We start from the raw sequence: 20,886 nt of genomic DNA, 5'->3' as shown, positions 1-20,886 counted from the left end.
ATATATCAGATATGGGGTTAATATCCAAAATACATAAAGAACTCAGTCAACTCAATAACAAAAAACCAAACAATCTGATTAAAAATCATCAGAGTAAACCAACATTTCTCCAAAGAGGACATCGAAATAGTGAACAGACAGATGAAAAGATGCCCAACATCACTAAGCATCAGGGAAATGCAAATCAAAACGAGGTATTACCTCACACCTGTTAGAATAGCTATCATCAAGAAGACAAGAAACAACAGGGGCTGGTGAGGTTGTGGTGAAAAAAGAATACTTATACAGTGTTGGTGGGAATGTAAATTGGTCCAACCACTATGGAGTATATGGAAGTTCCTTAAAAAATTAAAAATAGATCTACCATATGATCCAGCAATTCCACTTTTGGGTATATACCCAAAGAAAATGAAAACAGGATTTTGACAAGACATATGCACTCCCATCTCTACAGCAGCACTATTCACAATAGCTAAGATATGGAAACAATCCAAAATGCCCACCAATGGATGAATGAATAAAAAAGACGTGACCCATATACACAATATCATTCACCCATGAGAAAGAAGATATCTTGCCGTCTGCGACAACATGATGAACCTTGAGAACATTATGCTAAGTATGATATCACTTATATGTGGACTCTAAAAACCTAAACTTATAAAAAAAAAGTATTTTACCTTGGTGGTTACCAAGGGTATGGGGTTTGGGGGGAGATAAGAGTGATGGTGTTTAAGAGTACGAACTTCTAATGAGTAGTAAATAAGCCATAGAGATCTAATGCACAGTATAATGAACACAGACAATAACACTGTACTGCTAACCATGTAATCTGATAAAGATCGTTACACTGGCAATCATATTACAATATATAAGTGTATCAGAGTAACACCCTGTACACCTTATACAATGTCACACAAACTAATTCAATAAAAAAATTTTTAAATTCAAAAAACAAAACAAAACAAATACAGCCAGTTACATAATACTTACAAAAGATAAAACTAATAAGCAAAACTATCTAACATCACTGCATGGAGAAATATATAAAGCAAATGTGAAAAAACAGAGGACTGAATATTAATAACATTCAAATGACTGTTCATTCTCTGCTTTTATTTGTACAATGTTTCTGACAATCAATTTGTATACACTACAGTTTGTAAGATGGCAATTTCTAAAACTAAAGAATGTCACAGTACACAAGAAAATGGCATATTAATTTCAGCATTTAATGCATACCTGCATAAATTAATTTTTGACCTGCTACAGGAAAGGCATCTTTACCCTTTTCAGATTCAATCTTCTCTTTCAGTGCTCTTACCTATAGGAAAAAATTTTTTGATTTTTGAAAAAGTCTAAGCAAATGAAAATCCAGAATCTGAACAAATGATGCAAGATAAAAATTTATACATACTATCAATGACTCCAAAAACTTCAAAGATCATGTCTTTATAATATTACGTCAAAAAGACCTATTATTAACAACCCATACTACTAGGTAGAAGTATAAACTGTTTTACCATCTGTTCCACGTACACAGTTTTTTAAAAAAAGACTTTATCAGTTGACTTTATAAGTCTATTCAAAATGAAGGTTTCAAAAGCAGAAAGTTTTGATTCTCACTATAAAGTTTATGGGCTTATTTCTCACAGAGTAAGAAAGTAAAGAAAAGCTCTCTAATCTAAAAGGTCTAAGAAATAAAGTGGTCTTGTCCACAATAATAAAAAAAAGTTAAATGTGAATGTTAAAAGGCAAATTATTCACTTTAAAAGTGGCTAATGTTTCATTATAATCAGCTGAGGGAGCTTTACAAAGACCAATTAAAATATAATTTCTGAGGGTGGGTCTGGACATCAATATTTTTGAAAAGCTTTACAGTTGGTTTCAAAGTTCAGCCAAACTTGAGAACCACTGTATTACTTCAATGATCTTGAACAGGTAGCTCAGTTTTTCTCAACATCAGTCTCATCTATAAAGAGGGACTGGAATACATGATCTTTATGGTCTTCCATCCCTAAAATTACATGACCACAGGTTCATTATGAAGTATTGATACTTAGAAAAAGAGTGCAATCAATTTCTGAAGTAGGGTGGCACAGGAGTAGGAAAAAAAAAGGCAAGGAGACATAATGGAACTAAATTTCACTACTTTAAATGACCAAGAATCAAGGGGGAAAATTCCATTTCCTTCAGTTCCCAGAATTCTTCTAAAAATTGTCTGGGGCTCCCCTGGTGGTGCAGTGGTTGAGAGTCTGCCTGCCGATGCAGGGGACACAGGTTCGTGCCCCGGTCCGGGAAGATCCCACATGCCACAGAGCGGCTGGGCCCATGAGCCATGGCCGCTGAGCCTGTGCGTCTGGAGCCTGTGCTCCGCAATGGTAGAGGCCACAACAGTGAGAGGCCCGTGTATCGCCAAAAAAAAAAAAAAAAAAAAAAAATTGTCTGAATTGATAGCTCTGAGCTTTAAGTGGAAAACTGTCACAATAGGGATACAAAAGGTAGGGTTCCTCCCCAAATCACATTGCTACTCTAAGTAGTAGCTGAAATCCAAAACCAGCTCTTCTGACTCCAAGCTTTAGAGCAGAGTATTTTGCAAATGCCACATAAATCACCCTTGCTATACTGATCTTCCTGAAGTGGGCCAGTAGCATCACTGCTATTCTGATATCCCCAAAGTGGAAATCCATCACAAGAATCTCAACCCGCTATATATATGATTAAGAGTGGGAAAGGAGGACAAACAACAACAAAAAAACCCTCTAGTCATTTTACTACTAAATAACATTGCTTCAAAAAATCAAAACTGTGATTAAAGAATACTAAAACATAACAATGAGAACTCTACATAACAATACCTATATGATGTGGTTAAAAAAGTAATCATAGACTAACACTAAACATGTTTATTATTAAAGAAGGAAAATTAATAAACTAAGCACGCAACTCAAATAGAAATAACAAGACACATAACAAAAGAAAAATGCAAATAAAAAGTTAAGAGAAAAGGTAGAAAATGGTTCTTGTGCCAACAGAAAAATGCACAAATGACAGGGGCAGGCAATTCACAATTATACACCCAATGAAAAGAAAAGCTCAACATCATTAGTAACCAAAAGCACAAATTTTAATGTCAGACATCATTAATCCAATAGACGGTCATACTGGAAAAGACTGTCTTGAACAATTTTTGGTGATAAGTGTGAAGAGACACACTCAGAACAAGGGTATCAAATGATATAATGTTTTGTGGGCAATATGCCAGGACACCTTGACATTTTGGGGGCAGAGGGGTGTGTGTGTGTGTGTGTGTGTGTGTGTGTGTGTGTGTGTGTGTGTGTGTGTGTGTGTGTGTGTGTGTGTGTGTGTTTGTGTGTGTGGATTCAACGCAGCAAAACCACCTTGGGTCATGTGTCAAAGAAAATACGTGAACTTTTGTAGTATTTGAAGTATATCTCAATAAAGATGAAAAAAATACCTTGTAGTAAACAATCCTGTTTACAACGGCATCAAAAAAAAAGAAAAGAAGTGAACCAGACTTTGGAACCAGGTTCCCTGACCTGTCCAAACTTCTGGCATTGTTCCTTAACCTCAACCCAATGATCTTTACTTCCAATCCACTTAAGTCATCTACTCACAGTCATTCAGGACACAGGCTGAATCTCATCATCCCCAAAATGCTCTTTGAAATGGTAAGTGCCAATCTCCTATTCCCACCAGCTCTCTCAGTAACTGTTCACTACACCTGGTCTTGCATCTCATTACAACTTTGGTTCCTTGAGCCTCTACTTTCATTCATTCTGATCTTTACTGCAAGCTCTATTCAGCTTAGACAATAATGCCACTGCTTCTATCACTTTCTTCCTAACATCACAGACTTGTTTGCCTTTCTGTTGCTCCTACCAGGTAAAACTCCACATCTGGACCAGCACAGCTGAATTTATTTGTCAGTACTCAAAATAAAATTTACTTCAACCACTGTGGTGTCATACTCTTCTACCTCACTTATCTAACACATCTCACCTTTAATGTCTAACCAGCTGCCTATCCACATTTATATCCAGTCTTCTAAATGTTACTGGAGAAAAAGAACGACACCCCCAATCCTTCTGTTCCCCTGGTTAGCCCTCTTCTCCCTCCTCCAAGAGGTTGTTTGAAACCTGTACTCTCCTCTAAATCTGATTCCCAACACTCCCCCGCAACCCCCTGCAGATGACCATTTTCTACTTCAAGGTACAGAAGACACCACAGGAACTCACACCCTCAAATTTCTGCTACCAAACTGACACATGGTTTTTTGCGTCCAGATCCACCTAATCTCAATCTTCTTCCCTACTAAATGAAAGCTATCCCTCTCTTCAAATCTAATTCCTTTCTCCAGTACCTTGCTAGATTCATTGTTTCCTACTCCCCCACCCCGCCGAGTTGTATTTTCAACCTCTCCCTCAAAGCCACTTCATTTCCATTCACACTTAAACAGACCCAATTCTCTATCATCTTAAAAACACACAAAATCCCCCACAGTCTCCTCCTCCTCTTAGTCTCAAGTAATTTTCAAAAACTTAACTATACATTGTCTTTACTTACTCATAACCCCACACTTATTACTCCAGGGTGCAACACAATGCTGATAAACTGAGGCACAGACTTTGTTCTCATTCTGCAGCTTATTTTCTGCAGTAGTGCTACTCCCACAATTCCATTAAGACTGCCCTCACCAGTACCACTAAATTCAGCAACATCATCATCAGATACTTCTTAGTCCTCCTCTGTAGTATTACTTGACCTCTCTGCCACATTTGACAGTACTGACTCATCTCTCCTTTACGCACTGTTTTCCTTTGGCTTCCATAACACCACACTCTTCTGGTTTTCCTCCTATCTCTTTGTTCACTCCTTTTTGAAATCCTCTTCCTTGCCGAGACCTTTAAGTGTTACTTAGGGCTATGCCCAAGACTGCCTTTTCTTCTACACAGACTTCTGGGATAATCCATTTCAACTACTCCTAGTTTTAAGAACCATTCATATGTCATGTGTATCTCTAGCCCAGCTCTCTCCTGACTCTACTTGACACCTTCACTGGATGTCCCATAGGCATCTCAACCATAATGTAATTGCTGAAAGATGGTTTCTAGACTACTCTTTCTAAGTCTTCCCTAACTCAATCAAATTGAGCATACTTTAAAACAGCTATAAAGAAAGGCCTTCTTTCTGGATGTTGCAAAGAAGGAAAAGGTAGCAACTCTGCACATGGTTTCCCTTGGAAAGGTTATGTCCAACAGCTAATGTAGTTATGACTCCTCTGTGCTGAGCCCCGTGCCAATACTTCCAATAAGTCATCTCAACAGGATGGATCTAAAACTGAGCACTATGATCCCAGTAAATAACCAGGCTTCTCCAAGGCTAACAAACAAGAAGCAGGAACTAAACTTTCATTTTGCTGCTTATTTCCCCCTAGATAAAGAATGGGAGTTTACCATTGATTCAACTAGAGACAATGCATGGTTAACACTCAAGAAGTCAAATTTTTTCTAGCCACATACTTCTCTCTTACGAAATTGTGCATTTTAAAAGAAAAATATACTCAACATCTAATACTAAACATAGTTGACGTAGTTTTTATTTTTTCCCCAAAAGGGAGATAATCACTTATGAAAAAGTGCCAACACAAAAGCAGATCAGTTATCCTTTTTCATCCCATTCCCTTGTGAGGTATTTGTCTCTTCCTTCTCCTATATTCCTCACATTAAATCATTTATTCAGTTGTTCCAACTTACCATCTAACTACTTCCCAATGTGAACACTATATTGCATCCCATGGCACTACCCTAGTTCAGGCCAACCACCACTAAAAGTAGTTCTTTCGCGCTTCCCTGGTGGCGCAGTGGTTGAGAGTCCGCCTGCCGATGCAGGGGACACGGGTTCGTGCCCCGGTCCAGGAAGATCCCACATGCCACAGAGTGGCTGGGCCCGTGAGCCATGGCCGCTGAGCCTGTGCGTCCGGAGCCTGTGCTCCGCAACGGGAGAGGCCACAACAGTGAGAGGCCCGCGTACCACAAAAAAAAAAAAAAAAAAAATTAGTAAGAGCAAATAAGTTTTGGCAATTAAACGATTAGCAAAAGGAAACAGAGACCTAAAGCCAAATATGTTTACAAAAGAATTTCATAGATTTACGCTATGGGCAAAGCTTTTTCCTCTTTGGTTCCTTGGGTGGTATCCTTCCATTTGAGAAACTGGTGCAGGCACCAAGGAGTATTTCCTGAATCTCTTCCACAAAGTTGGTTTCTGCTAATTCTAAAAACAGAATTATGAAGATGTTGGTTGACATCAGTGCAACAGGAAAAATCTCCCCACTGGACCCAAGGAATGAAAAAAATGTGGCACAAGAGTTTTGTTTTTTTTTTTTTAACTGAAATAACTAAGACTACAGTATTAATAATATGTGGATAAACAGTAAACAAAGGCAACCAATTCTCAAATTAGGGTTATGATCCAAAAGGCTACTTTTTAAAATATAATTTTAAATACAGAATTAATTTCCCCCCACAGAAACTATGGTATTCAGGCTCCTAAACCTACCTATTTACGCCAATTTAATCTCTTCTATTATAAAATATATCCCTAACAGTATGGTTTCAACAATCAAAACAGACACAGACTTTGAAGACTGAAAAGTAGAAACTCCCAAGTTACTTGTAAATTTTCAAGTTTCTATATAGGCAGAAAATGGATCTAACATACTACAAAGAAGCCACCTACCTCATTCAACCAGAAGTGTGTGGCGGAGAGGGCAGAGGGAGAGACAAATAACAATTTTTATCTACCTGTTGAAGTAGCTAGGACCTATTCGTACATATTAGTCATTTGTAGTTGGTCTACTTCCTCTGCTGGAATAGGTATATGTAATGTTAAAGGGTTTATAAAGTTCATTCTATTATAAAATTAGCTCTTTGAGACATTACACAAGGAATGTATTTATCCAAACTTATAGGCAACAGACATGGGGTCCTTCAGCAGGATTCACTGTTCTACAGCAGGCTTAAATTTAGCACATTTCTTTCCAAAGGCAACAGAAATTTTATACATTATCTATCAAATAATCTCAATTTCCAAGCTAAAGCTAGAACACTGCTCTCAACACTGAAATTGCTGATTACATCAAGCTAAGAAAACGAGGATATCTCACTTACACAAACCTTGTTCAAAAAGGACAGTGAAAATACTGATCAAAATAACGGTAAACAGGACTTGTTAAAAAAGAAATTGCATAGATTTCTGATTTCACAATTCACCAAAAATTTTTCAGATCCATAATCTCATCTGATTTTCAGATCAACTCTACGAGGAAGGCAGGTAAAGTATTATTACTCCCATTTTACTCACAAGAAAAGAGATTTAAGTACTATGCTCAAGGGCACAGGGCAACTATAAAGTGGGAGAAAACTCTCCTCTAGTTTAGGAATAGCATGATGTATTTGAAAGAGCAAGATGTTTAAAAAAAAAAGCAAACAGACTCAAGAGCTACTCTTAAGTTCTGATGTGAGGAAGAGGGAGAAATGGAGGAGTAGACAAATGTGGAGACAAGGGAGGGTTTTATTAAGACAAGGAAAATGTTTAGATACTCTAGAAATGGAAAAATTGGGCTTCCCTGGTGGCACAGTGGTTGGGAATCTGCCTGCCAATGCAGGGGGACACGGGTTCAAGCCCTGGTCCGGGAGGATCCCACGTGCCACGGAGCAACTAAGCCCGTGCGCCGTAACAGGAGAAGCCACTGCAGTGAGAAGCCCGAGCACCACAGACAAGAGTGGCCCCCTGCTCACCACAGCTAGGGAAAGCCCGCGCAGAGCAGCAAAGAGCCAATGCAGAAATAAATTAAATAAATTTAGAAATGGAAAAATCAATGATTGTAGAAAAGGAGAACTGATGGAGTGATGTCCTTCATAAACGACAAGAGTTTAGGGTGCTGTGTTAAAGTTGGGGGGGATTGGCCTTAGATAGCACCATCCACAATACATAGCTATCTCCACAATAAAAGGAGGCTAGCAGGTAGGGAGTTCCAGTAGGATCTTGTAAAAGTTCTGTCCCGACTGTTTCTATATTTTCAATAAAACCTAAAATCTAGGGTCACTGATTGAAAATAAAGAGAGAAGATGATATGAAATCTGCCTATGACAGTGGAAAAGTGAATAGTGAAATGTATGACTGTCACTACAAGGGCCTGATTACGATTATTGTTCAGGAATTTAAGCGAGACAAGTCAAGGTGCCTATGTGTTCGCCTTCTAGCTGCACAGGTACAGACACAGACTTGAATTTAATCATATTTGGAGTATTTCAAACAAGAATAATGGACTGAGAGTGGGACCATGTTGTTAAGCACTATCACTAAGCACTCTGTGTACCACATCAAACTCATATAACCATCAAAACAATCCTGTGAGGTTAGTACTTCCATGGCTGTGTTCTCTTTTCACAGATGAGGAAACAGGCACAAAATCGGGTAACTTGCCAAAGGTCACATCACACAGCAAGTACTAAGGCCAGGATTGAAACTTAGGCAGCCTGGCTCAAGAGACACGCTATACCTGACCCTTGCAAGGGAGTGATTATAGTCACTGACTCTATCTTAGCTGGGCACGAGGGGAAGGCCAGTGAAAAGGAGTATGGATGGAATAGACTGTAAGTTTCATTAGCATTGGAATCAGAGGGAAGTTAAAGTGGGATACTAAAAACTGATTACTGTGGATGGGGGGAAGAGCTACAGTTACTGGTTGTGATAAGAGGTGGTTACCAGTCATGAGTCTGAATAACTGAGGTAGAGTAGAAGGAAAGATCAATGCATGAGCGATTAAGGAACAGAAGGTCAGAGTATGGGCAAGAACATCATTCACAGACAGTAAAACTACCAAGGCCATTGCTGTATGACCCCAGGCAAGTTACCAATCATGCTGGTCTCCATTTCTTCTTTTTAAAACATACACTATTACATATTTTCCACAATTCTGGTGTGTGTGTGTGTGTGTGTGTGTGTGTGTGTGTGTGTGTGTGTTTTAAACGATGCCTACCATAGGCTGTGACGCTCAGAATTATTGTGATCATTTTCACATGTTTCCCACTCATTCCTCAATCCACTAAATTCTGGCCCTAACACTCCATGGAGACTACTCACTAGGGTCACTAATGACCTCCAAGTTGCCAAAACCAAAAGTCATGTTTCTTGTTTTTATCTTACTTCTGATTTCTCAAGCAGTAGATACATTTGACCTTTTCTTCCTCTTTGAAACTTTTTTCTTCTCTTGGATTCTTCCTACCTCAAAGGTTGCTCCTTAACTGACCTCTTCAGTACTCAATCTCCACGTGTTATAGCATCCCAGGCTTCAGCCCTAAGCCCCATCCCACTACATTCTCACCAGGGTTCCTCAATTCCAGTAGCAGAGAAGTTAATTACACATAAGGGATAATCTAGGCACTTGGACTCAATTTTGCAAGGCATGGACACTGAAAAAGACTGTGGCAAGATGGTCTCATCCAGTCCAATGGATTGAGGTCAAACATATATGCTGCTTATTGTCATGTCTCTAACTCCAGCCCAAATGCCCCTTTGGGACGGAAATTCATAGCAAATCTCCTTGTCATTTCCACCTGAATGTTTAATAGGCATCTTAAACTTAAGTCTTGAGTTTCCACCCCAACCCCTAAACCTGCCCCTCTCCCATCCCTCCACATCTCAGGAAAGAACACAAGTATTCACACAAGTTATACAACCGAAACCTATGTTTAATCTTTGATTTCTCAATTTTCCCCACTCCAACGCATCAAAAAATTCTCTCAACTCTATCCTCCCAATCATATCTCAAATCCCTCCACCTCTCTTTGTATCTCCACTCCTACTTCCCTGGTCAAAGCCTTGACCTCTTAAGACTGTTGTGCAAGCCTTCTAAATGGTCTTCCTACTATCTATTCTCCATACAGCAAAGTAACCTTTTCAAATCATAAAAGAAATAATTTTTCTCCTCTGCTTAAAAGCCCCCAAAGGCCTTCTATTTTACACTGAAAACCTTCAGTTTATTACAAAGCCCTACAGGCCCTGGCCCCTTGCCTAACTCTAATCCCTTACCTCTCTTCTCCTTTAACTACTAGATCAACAATACAGGCCTTTTTTTGATTCCCAAAACACACTCTTAAAGGTCTTTCCCTACAGAAAACACTCTCCCCATCTCTGAGTGCTTACTATTCAGATCTCAGTTTAAATGTCACCTTATTTAGAAAGGCCTTCTGTGACCAATTTAAAAGTAGCCACCCAGTCATACACTATCAAATTACCTCACCCTATTTCAATTCTCTACATAACTCTTACCACTATCTGTTTTTTAAAATTTGCTTTCGACTAATTTATTCCACTATAATGTACACACCATGACAGCAAGACCTGATATTTTTAGTAAGTATTCAACAAACATTAAATAAATCAACATGCAAACACTGAGGGATCATTGACTTGGCAATTCACCAAAAAATGTATTTAATTCATTCAAAAGATCTTTATTAAATGCCTACTGTGTGCCAAGTATAGAAAGAGCAAAGGTCTGATACAAACCATACCAGGCTTCCCAGGTACTACAGTATTTTGTTTTACCAATATGCCAAGAAACGTTAGTTTTTACCTCTGTGATACAGTGTTTTAATATGTTTACTACTTAATGTTTTAATAATCTAGGGAACTTCCATAATAAGGTACTATTTTCAGCACAACTCTGTTAAAATACAATAAGCCACAATGGGAACAATTTGCTAATAAATGATGGCTAGTAAATCCCATGTACAAGACTAGTACTCAAGTAGTATTTTATAGCATAATCACCATTACACAAATATACCACAAAGTGAGGTTAATTCTTTGCAGATTACTGCATAGCATATTAGATATACTGTCTATAGAAATTAAAACTACTGTATCTTCACAATTCTCTTACCAAAAACTTCCAATGTATACACATAACTTTGATGTCACTTATATAATACAATCATATTTCAGCTTATGCATTTAAAGTCTCACCTGAAACTTACTGTTGGTTTTTTCCCCAGTTATTCTATGAGGAGATGAATTATTATTGTAATAATAAAATCACTGTTTTGTAATGGTTAACACTAAAGGCAGTGCATGGTAATGGTCAAGTAAATGGTACAAAATGGCAAATGAATGTTAAGAAAGTTTCTCTTGTTAAAAAAGAGGCAAGGGAGGACTTTCAACATTCAAACACTAAAGCAAATACAAACACCTTAAAAACAAATCCTCTTGCTTTTTCTACTTTGTGCATCTACTCTATAGCCACTGACGGAGCTAAGACTATGTCGATATGGCTCCCAAGAAGACCCAGACCATGTCTCCCATGTCCCTGTACTCCTCCAGTTCTGCCAGTCAAAGCTCACTGAACATTCACTTGTTGAGCAAATGATTCACTCCCATGATTCCTCTTATCTCTGAGTCCTTTCACTCATTTTCGCTCCTGCTCATCTCAAGCTCACAAGTTTCTATACCGGCCACCTCAAGTTACTTAAGTTCCTTAAGGTTTCTTAGTTCCTTCTAGGTAAAAATAAAACCTTTGAGCAGCCAAAATAGAGGTCTTAGAGACCAAAATCTGTTCATTTTATGTGAATCTCCCTAGAGGTCTCAGTAAAATCCTATTTTTTCCCCTTTATTTTAGATCTATTTCTAATATCCTTGGTTATCTAGCTTTCACAAATTATAAACAGGACACTTACAGCCTCCCTCTATTTATGTAATTTTCATTGCTTCTTTTCTTACTGGAATTTTCTCAAATACTGTATCAAAAATAAATATTTAATTAAAAATCACTATAAAGATGGAATTAAAATAGTTCTAACATTTTTCCCATTTTTAAAATTTAAGTCCATTAAAGTAAAAACCCACAAGTCATTTTAATGTAAATGTTCCAGTATATCCAGATTAAGTGTTTTCATTTCTTGTCCCAGCCTAACAATGTTAGCTTTTATATTTACATAAACAGCAACAAAATTATATTTGGACAAACAGCAATAAAAAGCTAAAGAAGCAACTCTCTGTAACAACTGAGCTTTCTGAAAATATACCTCTAGAAGTATGTTTCATATAACTTAAATCCCCTTGGAAATAAACTGGAAAACAGCAAGTACAGTTAAGAATCTATACAAATACAATATTGGCTCTAAGATAAAGAATGCATAAAATGCCTAAAGAGCTATACAAACTTTATAGAACATAAATAATTCAGTGGAGCTGTAGAAAGTCACTGCATAACTTCAATAAATCCACAGATATTTACCAAAAAAAAAAATCCTTTAGGTTTCAATAATCTTGGAATTAATTGTGAATATAAGCTGGTAAAGTTCCTGCAGCACCAACACGTGTCACTACAAAAATCCAAAGTCAATAACATTTTATGAAAAGTTTCGTCTGAAAACATTAAACAGCTGCATTAACTTTCATCCTTTAACTTCCAAGTATACACCAAGCAGTAAAGGAATACTCAGGAAGAATATGATTTTTGTTAGTAATAGCAATCCACAGGGTGTTGTCAATTACTTCTGAGAACACTGAATTTCTCATCTAAAATTGCTATCTCCTGCACCTTTAAGAATTTACCACACAGCATATTTACACATATAATTAAATATCTTGAACTAAAATCATTTAGTACCACAATTCCAAAAAGGTTGGGAACTACTTTTTTTAAATAATTAAAGGTGTAGAAAACTTTAGATTAAATGATATAGGTAAAACATAACACTATACCCTCACTCGAAGGTATGGAGTGATTAATAATCGATTCCATTTACTGACCACCAATTAAATAATATTTAATCTTCACATCTTTGCAAAACAGGCACATAGCAAATAAGTTAGAGCCACACATGGGAGCTCAGGATTATTTAATTAACTAACACTAAGGCCCCAGATCTCCACCAAAATTGAATCACCTATTCTTAAAAATACAGATGGGCTGAAAGTTGCTGCTTTAAATACAGCCTTATGACAACCTCAATGGTGTACAGCATCACAATTCCAGAACACAAATAAGTTTACACTGAATGGCATTTTTAGATCTTGGCAAAAAGTTGTACTGATTTCAACACAGTGCCTTTTTGCACTCACAAATACACAGGATGACATGAGAATTTAACACGTGAACTTCTGAGGTGTTCAAGAGTTTACAGAAGAGATTCAAAGTTTTTATTTTCTTTTTTTCTCCCCTGAAAGGCTATTACTTGGGGGTTGGGTGCAGAGTTCCGACTCCTACAACTTCAAGACTTCTAACACAGGGAACTCATTAATCTGGAGTTAAGTTTGAGCCTGGATTTCAAGGGCTCTAACCCAACAAACTTCACCACCAAAGAGGGCTCAAAGGGCAATCTACACATGGGTGTGGGCTGGGTGGCGGGAGAACTGCAGCGAAACGATTCAAGATATAGGCAAATAAAAGGGTCACCAATTCTGCGGCGAAGGGGGCAAAGAATGCATTTTCACCACCCCTCACCACTCGCCTCTCACTGTGCAGCAGACGGAATCTGATACTTTTTATTTAAGGCTCATTATCTCCAGTTAGCGCTTCCTAGACCTCAGCGCCTAACCAGGTCCACTCAGGGACAGTGGTGACGCCGACATCTCCCTCCCCCACCCGTGCACCCACCATCGGGGAGCCCGGCTAGACCGCCGAGGCAGCCCTGACCTCCCCTCCCCCTCTGGCCCCTCCGCCGAGAGCGCCCAGGCCGAGGCCTCCCGTGCCCAGCGGGCGTGTACTCCACGCCATCTGCCACCAGGGCTTCGGTGTCCGACCACTGCTTCCCCTTACTCCTGCCACAAAGCCCACAGCCAACTCTGAAGGTCCGGTGGGCCGCTTGCCGCCGAGCCCGCAGGCCTCATCCAGCGCCCGGGGCCCAAGACCCCGCTCGCCGGGCCCTCTAGGGTGTACCGGAGGTCTCCCCGCTCGGGCGCGCCGCCGGGCCCCTCTAGAAGCTGAGGCCGGGGCCCCGCACACGGCCCCGCCGCACCGCCCCAAGCCCAGGCCCGGTGGGCGCCTCGCGCGCCTCCCCTGCCCGGTGCCGGGCTCCGCGCTCCCGCCGCACTCACCGTCTCGTCTGGGTCGATGTCGATCTTGAAGGTCTGCTGCTGTAGGGTCTTCAGGGTGACCAGCATGGTGCCGCCGCGCAGCTCCGCTGCCGGGCCTGCTCCGGGTGCTGGCCGCTGGGCGGGGTCTGTGGCCTGGCGGGGCCCCGGGGTCGCCCGCGCTCCTCGCGCACTAGGGAGGAAAGCGGTGGGGGTGGGGGCTTGTCACATTCGCCCTGCAGAGCGGCCTCTCCCCCAGCCCTGGCCCCGGGCCGCGCCGCTGCCTCCGCGACTGCGGCCTTCCTCGCGAGCACGAGCCACCGTGCTTCCTCACGAGCCCGGCGCCAGCCACTGAGTCTGCAGGAAGCGCCAGGGGCTCTGCGAGATCAGCAGAGAATCCGCTACCTCACCACAGGATGGTGGCCGCCATCATCGTGACTCGCCGAGACGCACCCCCTCCCCCACCCGAAAAACCTGGGGGATGGGGTCGGGCTGGCTGAACGCGCAGGCGTAGGGTGCGGCGAGCCTGTGCGCAGGCGCAGCCAAGAACTCCGCCCCGGAATTGGGGCGGGGCGGCGCGGATTACCGTTTTGGAATGTCGGCGGCCTGGATTGCGCGTGCGCAGGCGCAGTCAGTGGGCGTCTCGGGGTTCTCGGGGCTTCCATGGAGAGTCTTCGGCCCGGGCGTTCTCCAAGCCCGCCGCGCTTCGGCCTACGTCCAGACTCCGCCCACGTCCAGGCTCCGCCCTGTTGTCTGAGTTGCGCAATCCATAGCCGGGGAAGCGCTACGTGGAGACCGGACTGAGTGGATGCGGAGCCCTGGAGCTGGGGAACTAGAGGGCGGTAGGTCGGGGCGGGGTTTAAGTGAAAGGATTGTGACAGCCACAGTAGTGGGCCGGCGCTTGCAGGGCGCTCGCTGTGTGGCTGAGTCCTTGTGCCGGCGACTGATTCTTTTATTCTGAGAGCATTGACTCCAGCGCTAGACTGCCTTGATGGACCTTGAGCCTAAATACAAGGTCAAGTTATATCACTCCCCCGGGCAGAACTGTCCAGTGGTTCCTCATCTCACCCAGAGTAAAAGTCAAAGTTCTTAGAACTGGATACACAGCCCCTTCCTTTCATATCTTACTCTCACGGCTGGCCCTAGGCGTTGTTGGTGGATGTTAGACAAACGCTCTCACCTGAGAGCCTACCTTCGCCCTTGCTGTTTCCGCTCCGAGTCTTCTTTCCCTAGCTACCTGGGTGGCTCGCTGTCTCACCTCCTTCAAATCTTTGCTCAAATGTCGCCTTCTCAGAGAGGTCTACCCTGGATACCCGACTTAAAACAGCAACTTTCCTAGCTCCATTACCCTGGTGTTTTTCCTATAGCATTTATCATCTTCTAATTTGCCATATAGTATACATATTTATTAGGTTTATCATCTTTCTCCTTTCAGTAAATCACAGACAAGCTGCACAAAGGCAAGGACTTTGTTGTATCTCCTGATGTACCCCTAGCATGAAGAAACATGTAATGCAGGCACAGTAAATATTTGTGAATGCGTAAATATGCTTTCGGTTTCTCATCAGTAAGATGGGGATAATAATAGCATTCAACTTCATTGATTATTGGAGGGGGGTGTTGAATAATGTATGTAAAATCTTAGTACCAGAAACATAGTAAGCATTCCCTAAGTAGATAGCTATTTGTAGTATGCCTATTTACAGATAAGAAAACTGAAGTATAGAGATGATGAGTAATGTACCTGGAGTCACCCACCTGGTAAGTGGCAGGTCCAGAATTTGAACCCAAGCAGAATGACTCCAGAGCCTGTGTTCCTAGGTGCCTGACTATCCTGCCTCTTAATAGGTTTTGACTTAAAGTAGTTCAAGTATAAAGTTACAGTTAGGTCACTAGCTGTGTGACTAATTGCAAATTACCTCTCTGGACCAGCATCCTCACTGATAAAATGTCACTGCTTGGTTTTCTGTGGATATAATGCTTCCACGGAACTTTGCTGACCAGCCTCCCTCTCCACTAACCTGGTGTTGCCCCATTCACAGCACATATCTCCCTGTATTGTAATTCAGTATCTAACCTTCCGCCCTCTGTATTCCTGTATATCTACTGCTAGTCACCAGGTGATCTCATCCTGCCCCTTGTTTTGAAATACCTCCAGCCTGGACCTCTCCCCTTAGCTATGGATAGAGTTAGCCAATTGCCTACACAATATCTTCACTTGAAATATAGTAAGCCTCTGAAACTTACCATGGCCAAACAGAACCGTTGATTCCCTCTGGACCTCCCCTCCCTCTGAAACCTGCTCCTCTCCCAGTTTTCCCCCATCTTAGTTCCTGGCACCACCATCTACCCAGGTGCTCAGACCAAAAATCTAGTCATCATCCCTGATAAATCTCTTCCCTCTCTTCCTCCCCCCACCCCACCCCTGCCAACCACCACACCTAATCCATTATCAAGTCCTATCAACTTTATTCTCCAAGTTATATCCCCAATTCAGCCATTTCTCCCAATTCTACTTCTACAACCCTAGGCTAGTGCATCAGCATCTTTCCCCTGCCTCCCAACTGGTCTCTCCACTTCTACTCTTTTTTCAACCTCCCCAGCAGAGTGGTCTTTTTCAAATATAAATCATGTCACATCTACTCTTAATACCTAATTATACTTAAGAATAAAATTCAAACTCTTTACCTGGCCTTGGGGAGCTCACATGATCTGATACTTGCCAAACCCTCTGGCCCCATCTCTTTCCTTCTGTCTCCCTCTTGTTCACTGTCATCCCTCGAACAGGCCAAGCTGGTTCTCGTCTCTGGGCCTTTGCAGCTGAGGTTACTTCAGCCTGAAACTCTCTTCCCAGATCTCTAATTGACTATCTCCTTTTCATCATTCAGGGTCCAAGTCATAATTTACTTCCTCACAGAGGACTTCTTCAACAACTTTAATAATATATAATAAACATACATTAACGCTTTAGGCAAGGCACCATTTGAGGCACTTTCCATGGATAATCTCATCTGAGCCCCACAAAACTCCATGTGATAGTACAACAGTACCCTGGTTTAAAGATTTTCATGGCTCTACCTGAAATTATTACTTTTTATTTGCTTGGCTAAATAGTACAGGTTGGACAGCCTGTATGCCTCCTCGTCTGATGTAGATGTGTTTGCCAAGAGTCCCACCGTTCACATGACAGATGATAAGACCCCCTCCAACCCCCCAACGCAAAGGCTACCAAGATGAGGGTGCTTATGAGCAAGGCCTTGTAGGATAGGCCTTGGGCTTCTTCAAGAGCTATTGGGCCAAGATAAAAAGACAGGAGGGAGTCATTGATTCCAAATACTTGGTAACAAGCCAGGGAATTTTGCTTGCATTTTTGGAAATCAGTCAAGTAATTTCAGGGAAGAAGATGAGCAAGCAGAGATGCAGCAGCTGCTGACTTAGAAAATACCAGGGTAAAAATGCCACACTCCAAGCCATTCACTCATCAAATAGTTCTTGAGACTCTCTCCATGCCAGGAACTGTTCTAGGTGCTGAGGATACAACAAGAAACAAAGTCCCTGCCCTCATGGAGTTTGTATTCTAGTGGAATAATAGATAAACGGATAATAAACTAAAAATCAAAGTTATCAATATTTATAGTATATGGGGTACTGATAAGTGCTTTTTAAAAAAAAAAAAAACATGAAGAAGATCAATAGTACAGAGCCGAAATAGTATTGCTACAGCGAATGTGCCAGATATTTTTCATTCCCCTCCCCCATCTTCTTACCCCTTTTTCACCCAGCAGTTGGCCCCAAGAGGGCTGCCCTGTATGGGCTACCACAGTTGGCTTCCTGGGGAGTCCCAGCAGGAGATAGGACTAAGGGAGGAGAATGAAGTTAGGCCATGTATTTCTCTTTGTGGTTGGCAATGCTCTTGATACAAGGTCATTGCTTCTGTATCCTGACCTTCCAGGTGACTCTCTCCTTCCAGGTTCTGGTACCTGCTCCCCACCTTGCCCCTTCATGCCTAGAGGGCCCCTACTTCTCACTCCAGGGTGCTGTACTGTCCTTGCAGTGTCCCTGTATGCTTCCCTACATGATTGTGAAGAGTCCCTTTAATTGAATCTCCATGAACTGAGTGGCTTAAAACAATCGAAACTTATTGTCTCACAGTTCTGGGGGCTAGAAGTCCAAAATTAAGGTGTTGGTAGGGCAGTGCTCTCTCTGACACCTGTCACGGTGAGTTCTTTGTTGCCTCTTCCTAGCTTCTGGTGGTTTGCTGGCGGTCATTGGCATCCCTTGGCTTGCTGCATCACCTCAGTCTCTGTCTCCATCGTCATGTGACGTTCAACTCTTGTATGTCTGTCCCTCTGTGTCTCTTCTTATAAGGACACCAGTAGAATAGGAAAAACTCTATTGTTTCTCCTCTACTCACCGCTCAATTACTACTCTTAATATTTACTTCCGATCACCAAATGTGTGGGCTTTTTTCCCACACCAAGTAATTCCCCAGTTCTCAGCAGACACCAGCTGGGTGTCCTGCCGTTCAGTTCAGTTCTGGCACTACCTGGAGTTAGCACCTGATCACACAAGTTAAGGGCTCAGTCCCACCAGACTGCCCCTACTTCAGATGCCAATTGCAAGTCCTAACTTGTCACCTGTACTTCAAACTGAGCAGCTACCTACTGGGATTTCCACGACCCCCTCCTTGGGTTTGATCATTTGCTAGAACAGTTCACAGAGCTCAGGGAAACATGTTTACTAGCTTATTATATGATAAAGCATATGATAAAGGATACTGATGACCAACCAGATGAAAAGATATATAGGGTGAGATCTGGAAGAGTCCCAAATGCAGGAGCTTGTGTCCCTGTGGAGTTGGGGTGCCCCACCCTCCTGGCACGTGGATACATTCACCAACCCAGAAGCTTTCCAAAATCTGCACTTTGGAGATTTTTATGGAGGCTTCATCACGCAGGGGTGATCAATTATTTACCTCAATTTCCAACCTCTCTCTCTTCTCTGAAGAATGGGGGGTTGGGCTGAAAGTTACAACCTTCTAATCATGGCTTAGTCTCTCTGGTGACCAGCCCCCATCCAGGAGCCCACCAAGAGTCCCCTCATTACAACAAAAGACATTCCTATTACTCAGGAAATTCCAAGGGGTTAGGAGCTCTGTGTCAGATAACTGCTATCACTCAGAAAATTATAAGAGTTTTGGAGAGCCCTGTGTCAGGAACCAAGGTCAAAGACCAAATATTAGCAAGAACCAGGGGCAGAGACCAATAGGTATATTTCTTATTATTTCATAGCAGTCATATTGGGTTAAGGACCCACCGTACTCCAGTATGACTTAATTTAACTAATTAAGGTAAATCTTTTGGAGGGGCACAGTTCAATCTGTAACAATACCTCATTTGAATGTGGTATATTTTTCTGCTGAGACTGCCTGATATATGGGTCAATCAAGGAAAGTCTTCCTGATAGTTGATATTAGAGTAGAGAGAAGTGAGGAAGGGAGACATTCAGCTGCTGAGTAGAATTAGAGGGGACTAAGTAGAGGGAACAACAATAATAGCCATAAATGTTCACACTCACATAGCATTTGTCACATGCAGGTGCAAGGCCATGAGGTAGAAGTATCCTTGACATATTGGAGAAATACCCAGGATGTCGGGTGAAGGAGCTGGGACAGCTGTGGGGAGAGAGTAGCTGGTGGCATTAGAGGTGTAAAGGAAGTGGGGCAGTGAGCACAAAGCCACTGTAAAGGCTTTGGCTTTTATTCGGAGTAACTTGGAAAGTCATTAGAAATTTTAAGGGGGAGGAGTGACAGGATCTGACTTAGGCTTTAAAAGGATTACTCTGAGTGCTGCCTGGAGAACTTCTTGGTGTGGGCTGGGGGGACAGCAAGGATGTACACAAAGAGACCAGTTAGCAGGTTATTGCAGTAATCCATAAGAGACTGGTGACTTGTGTTAGTGTGGAAACTTTACAAGTGGTAAGAAGTAGCTGGATTCTCAATTTATTGAAAATAGAGTTTACAGGTTTTGCTGATGGGGTTGATGCGGGATGTGAGAGAAAGAGGCTCACTGCACATGAGTTTCACATTAGGAAACTTCCTTGGAATTCTCTGGTCCTCCTGACTCAAGGGTGTCTGTCCTGACTGACGGTGTTCCGTGTGGCACACCCCTATCCAGCAGATACTCTCTGAGCATCTACTCTGTGCCAGGCATTGTGTTGGATATACAGTAATGGATAAAGACTGATTAGGGATCCTATTCAAAAAAATAGCAGTGTTTGACTTAAGCCCTTCCAAAGGCAAGGCGCATGGCTCCCATCTCCATTGGTTATAAAACCTATTGGTGATTTATGATGTAAGCTTTATGTTAATAGAACCTCTTTCCAAGTTCTAGATGTTTATAGAGTGGTGCAAATATTTCCTTATTGTAATTAAAGTTTTCAACTCTTTATTAAAAGTATTTCCTTTTGCAATTAAATATACTTTTAAAAACAACTTCAGCCCATAACAATTGAGCTTTGAAAATTTCTTCTGTCTTCTAGCTCTGCCTTCCTTCCTCATTTTCCACCCTGCCTCCCCCACCCCAAGTTTCTCAGCCCTGTGAGTCTCATTCATTGTTCAGTCACTAGGTCAGTTCAGACACTGAAATGGAGTTAGGAGTACAAGAAGTTTTTTTGGTGGATATCAACTGTGAAGAATACAAGGGAGGAAGCAGAATGCTTCAGAGCACAACGCTGATATGTTTGCTGTGAAAGGAAAGAGAGAAGGAAACGTTGGGTAGAGAA

General features: G+C 41.8%; 1 protein-coding gene and 1 long non-coding RNA gene across 3 annotated transcripts in view; one reads left to right on the top strand and one right to left on the bottom strand.

Moving 5' to 3' along the window:
- RAD23B (RAD23 homolog B, nucleotide excision repair protein) overlaps nucleotides 1–14,824 on the bottom strand; it is a 46,640-nt gene extending 31,816 nt beyond the window's left edge. Inside the window, exons 1-3 of one of the 2 annotated variants that reach the window (XM_079926215.1) lie at nucleotides 14,690–14,824; nucleotides 14,128–14,296; nucleotides 1,243–1,324 (exon numbers count right to left, since the gene is read on the bottom strand). In XM_079926215.1, coding sequence (XP_079782341.1) covers nucleotides 1,243–1,324; nucleotides 14,128–14,193 — 148 coding nt within the window. In that variant the 5' untranslated portion in view covers nucleotides 14,194–14,296; nucleotides 14,690–14,824. Of the gene's footprint in view, nucleotides 1–1,242; nucleotides 1,325–14,127; nucleotides 14,297–14,508; nucleotides 14,549–14,689 lie in introns of those variants that run through there. The other variant, XM_079926216.1, reaches the window with a different exon arrangement.
- Nucleotides 14,825–14,859: 35 nt separating this feature from the next.
- The window catches only part of LOC307188716, a 230,469-nt gene continuing 224,442 nt past the window's right edge, over nucleotides 14,860–20,886 (top strand). The window contains exon 1 of the long non-coding RNA XR_013829047.1: nucleotides 14,860–14,945. This is a non-coding gene — a long non-coding RNA (uncharacterized lncRNA). The remainder of the gene's footprint in view (nucleotides 14,946–20,886) is intronic.

The sequence above is a fragment of the Stenella coeruleoalba genome (genome assembly GCF_951394435.1).
Source record: "Stenella coeruleoalba genome assembly, chromosome: 7".
NCBI lineage: Eukaryota > Metazoa > Chordata > Mammalia > Artiodactyla > Delphinidae > Stenella > Stenella coeruleoalba.
This window is presented reverse-complemented; position numbering and strand designations above follow the sequence as displayed.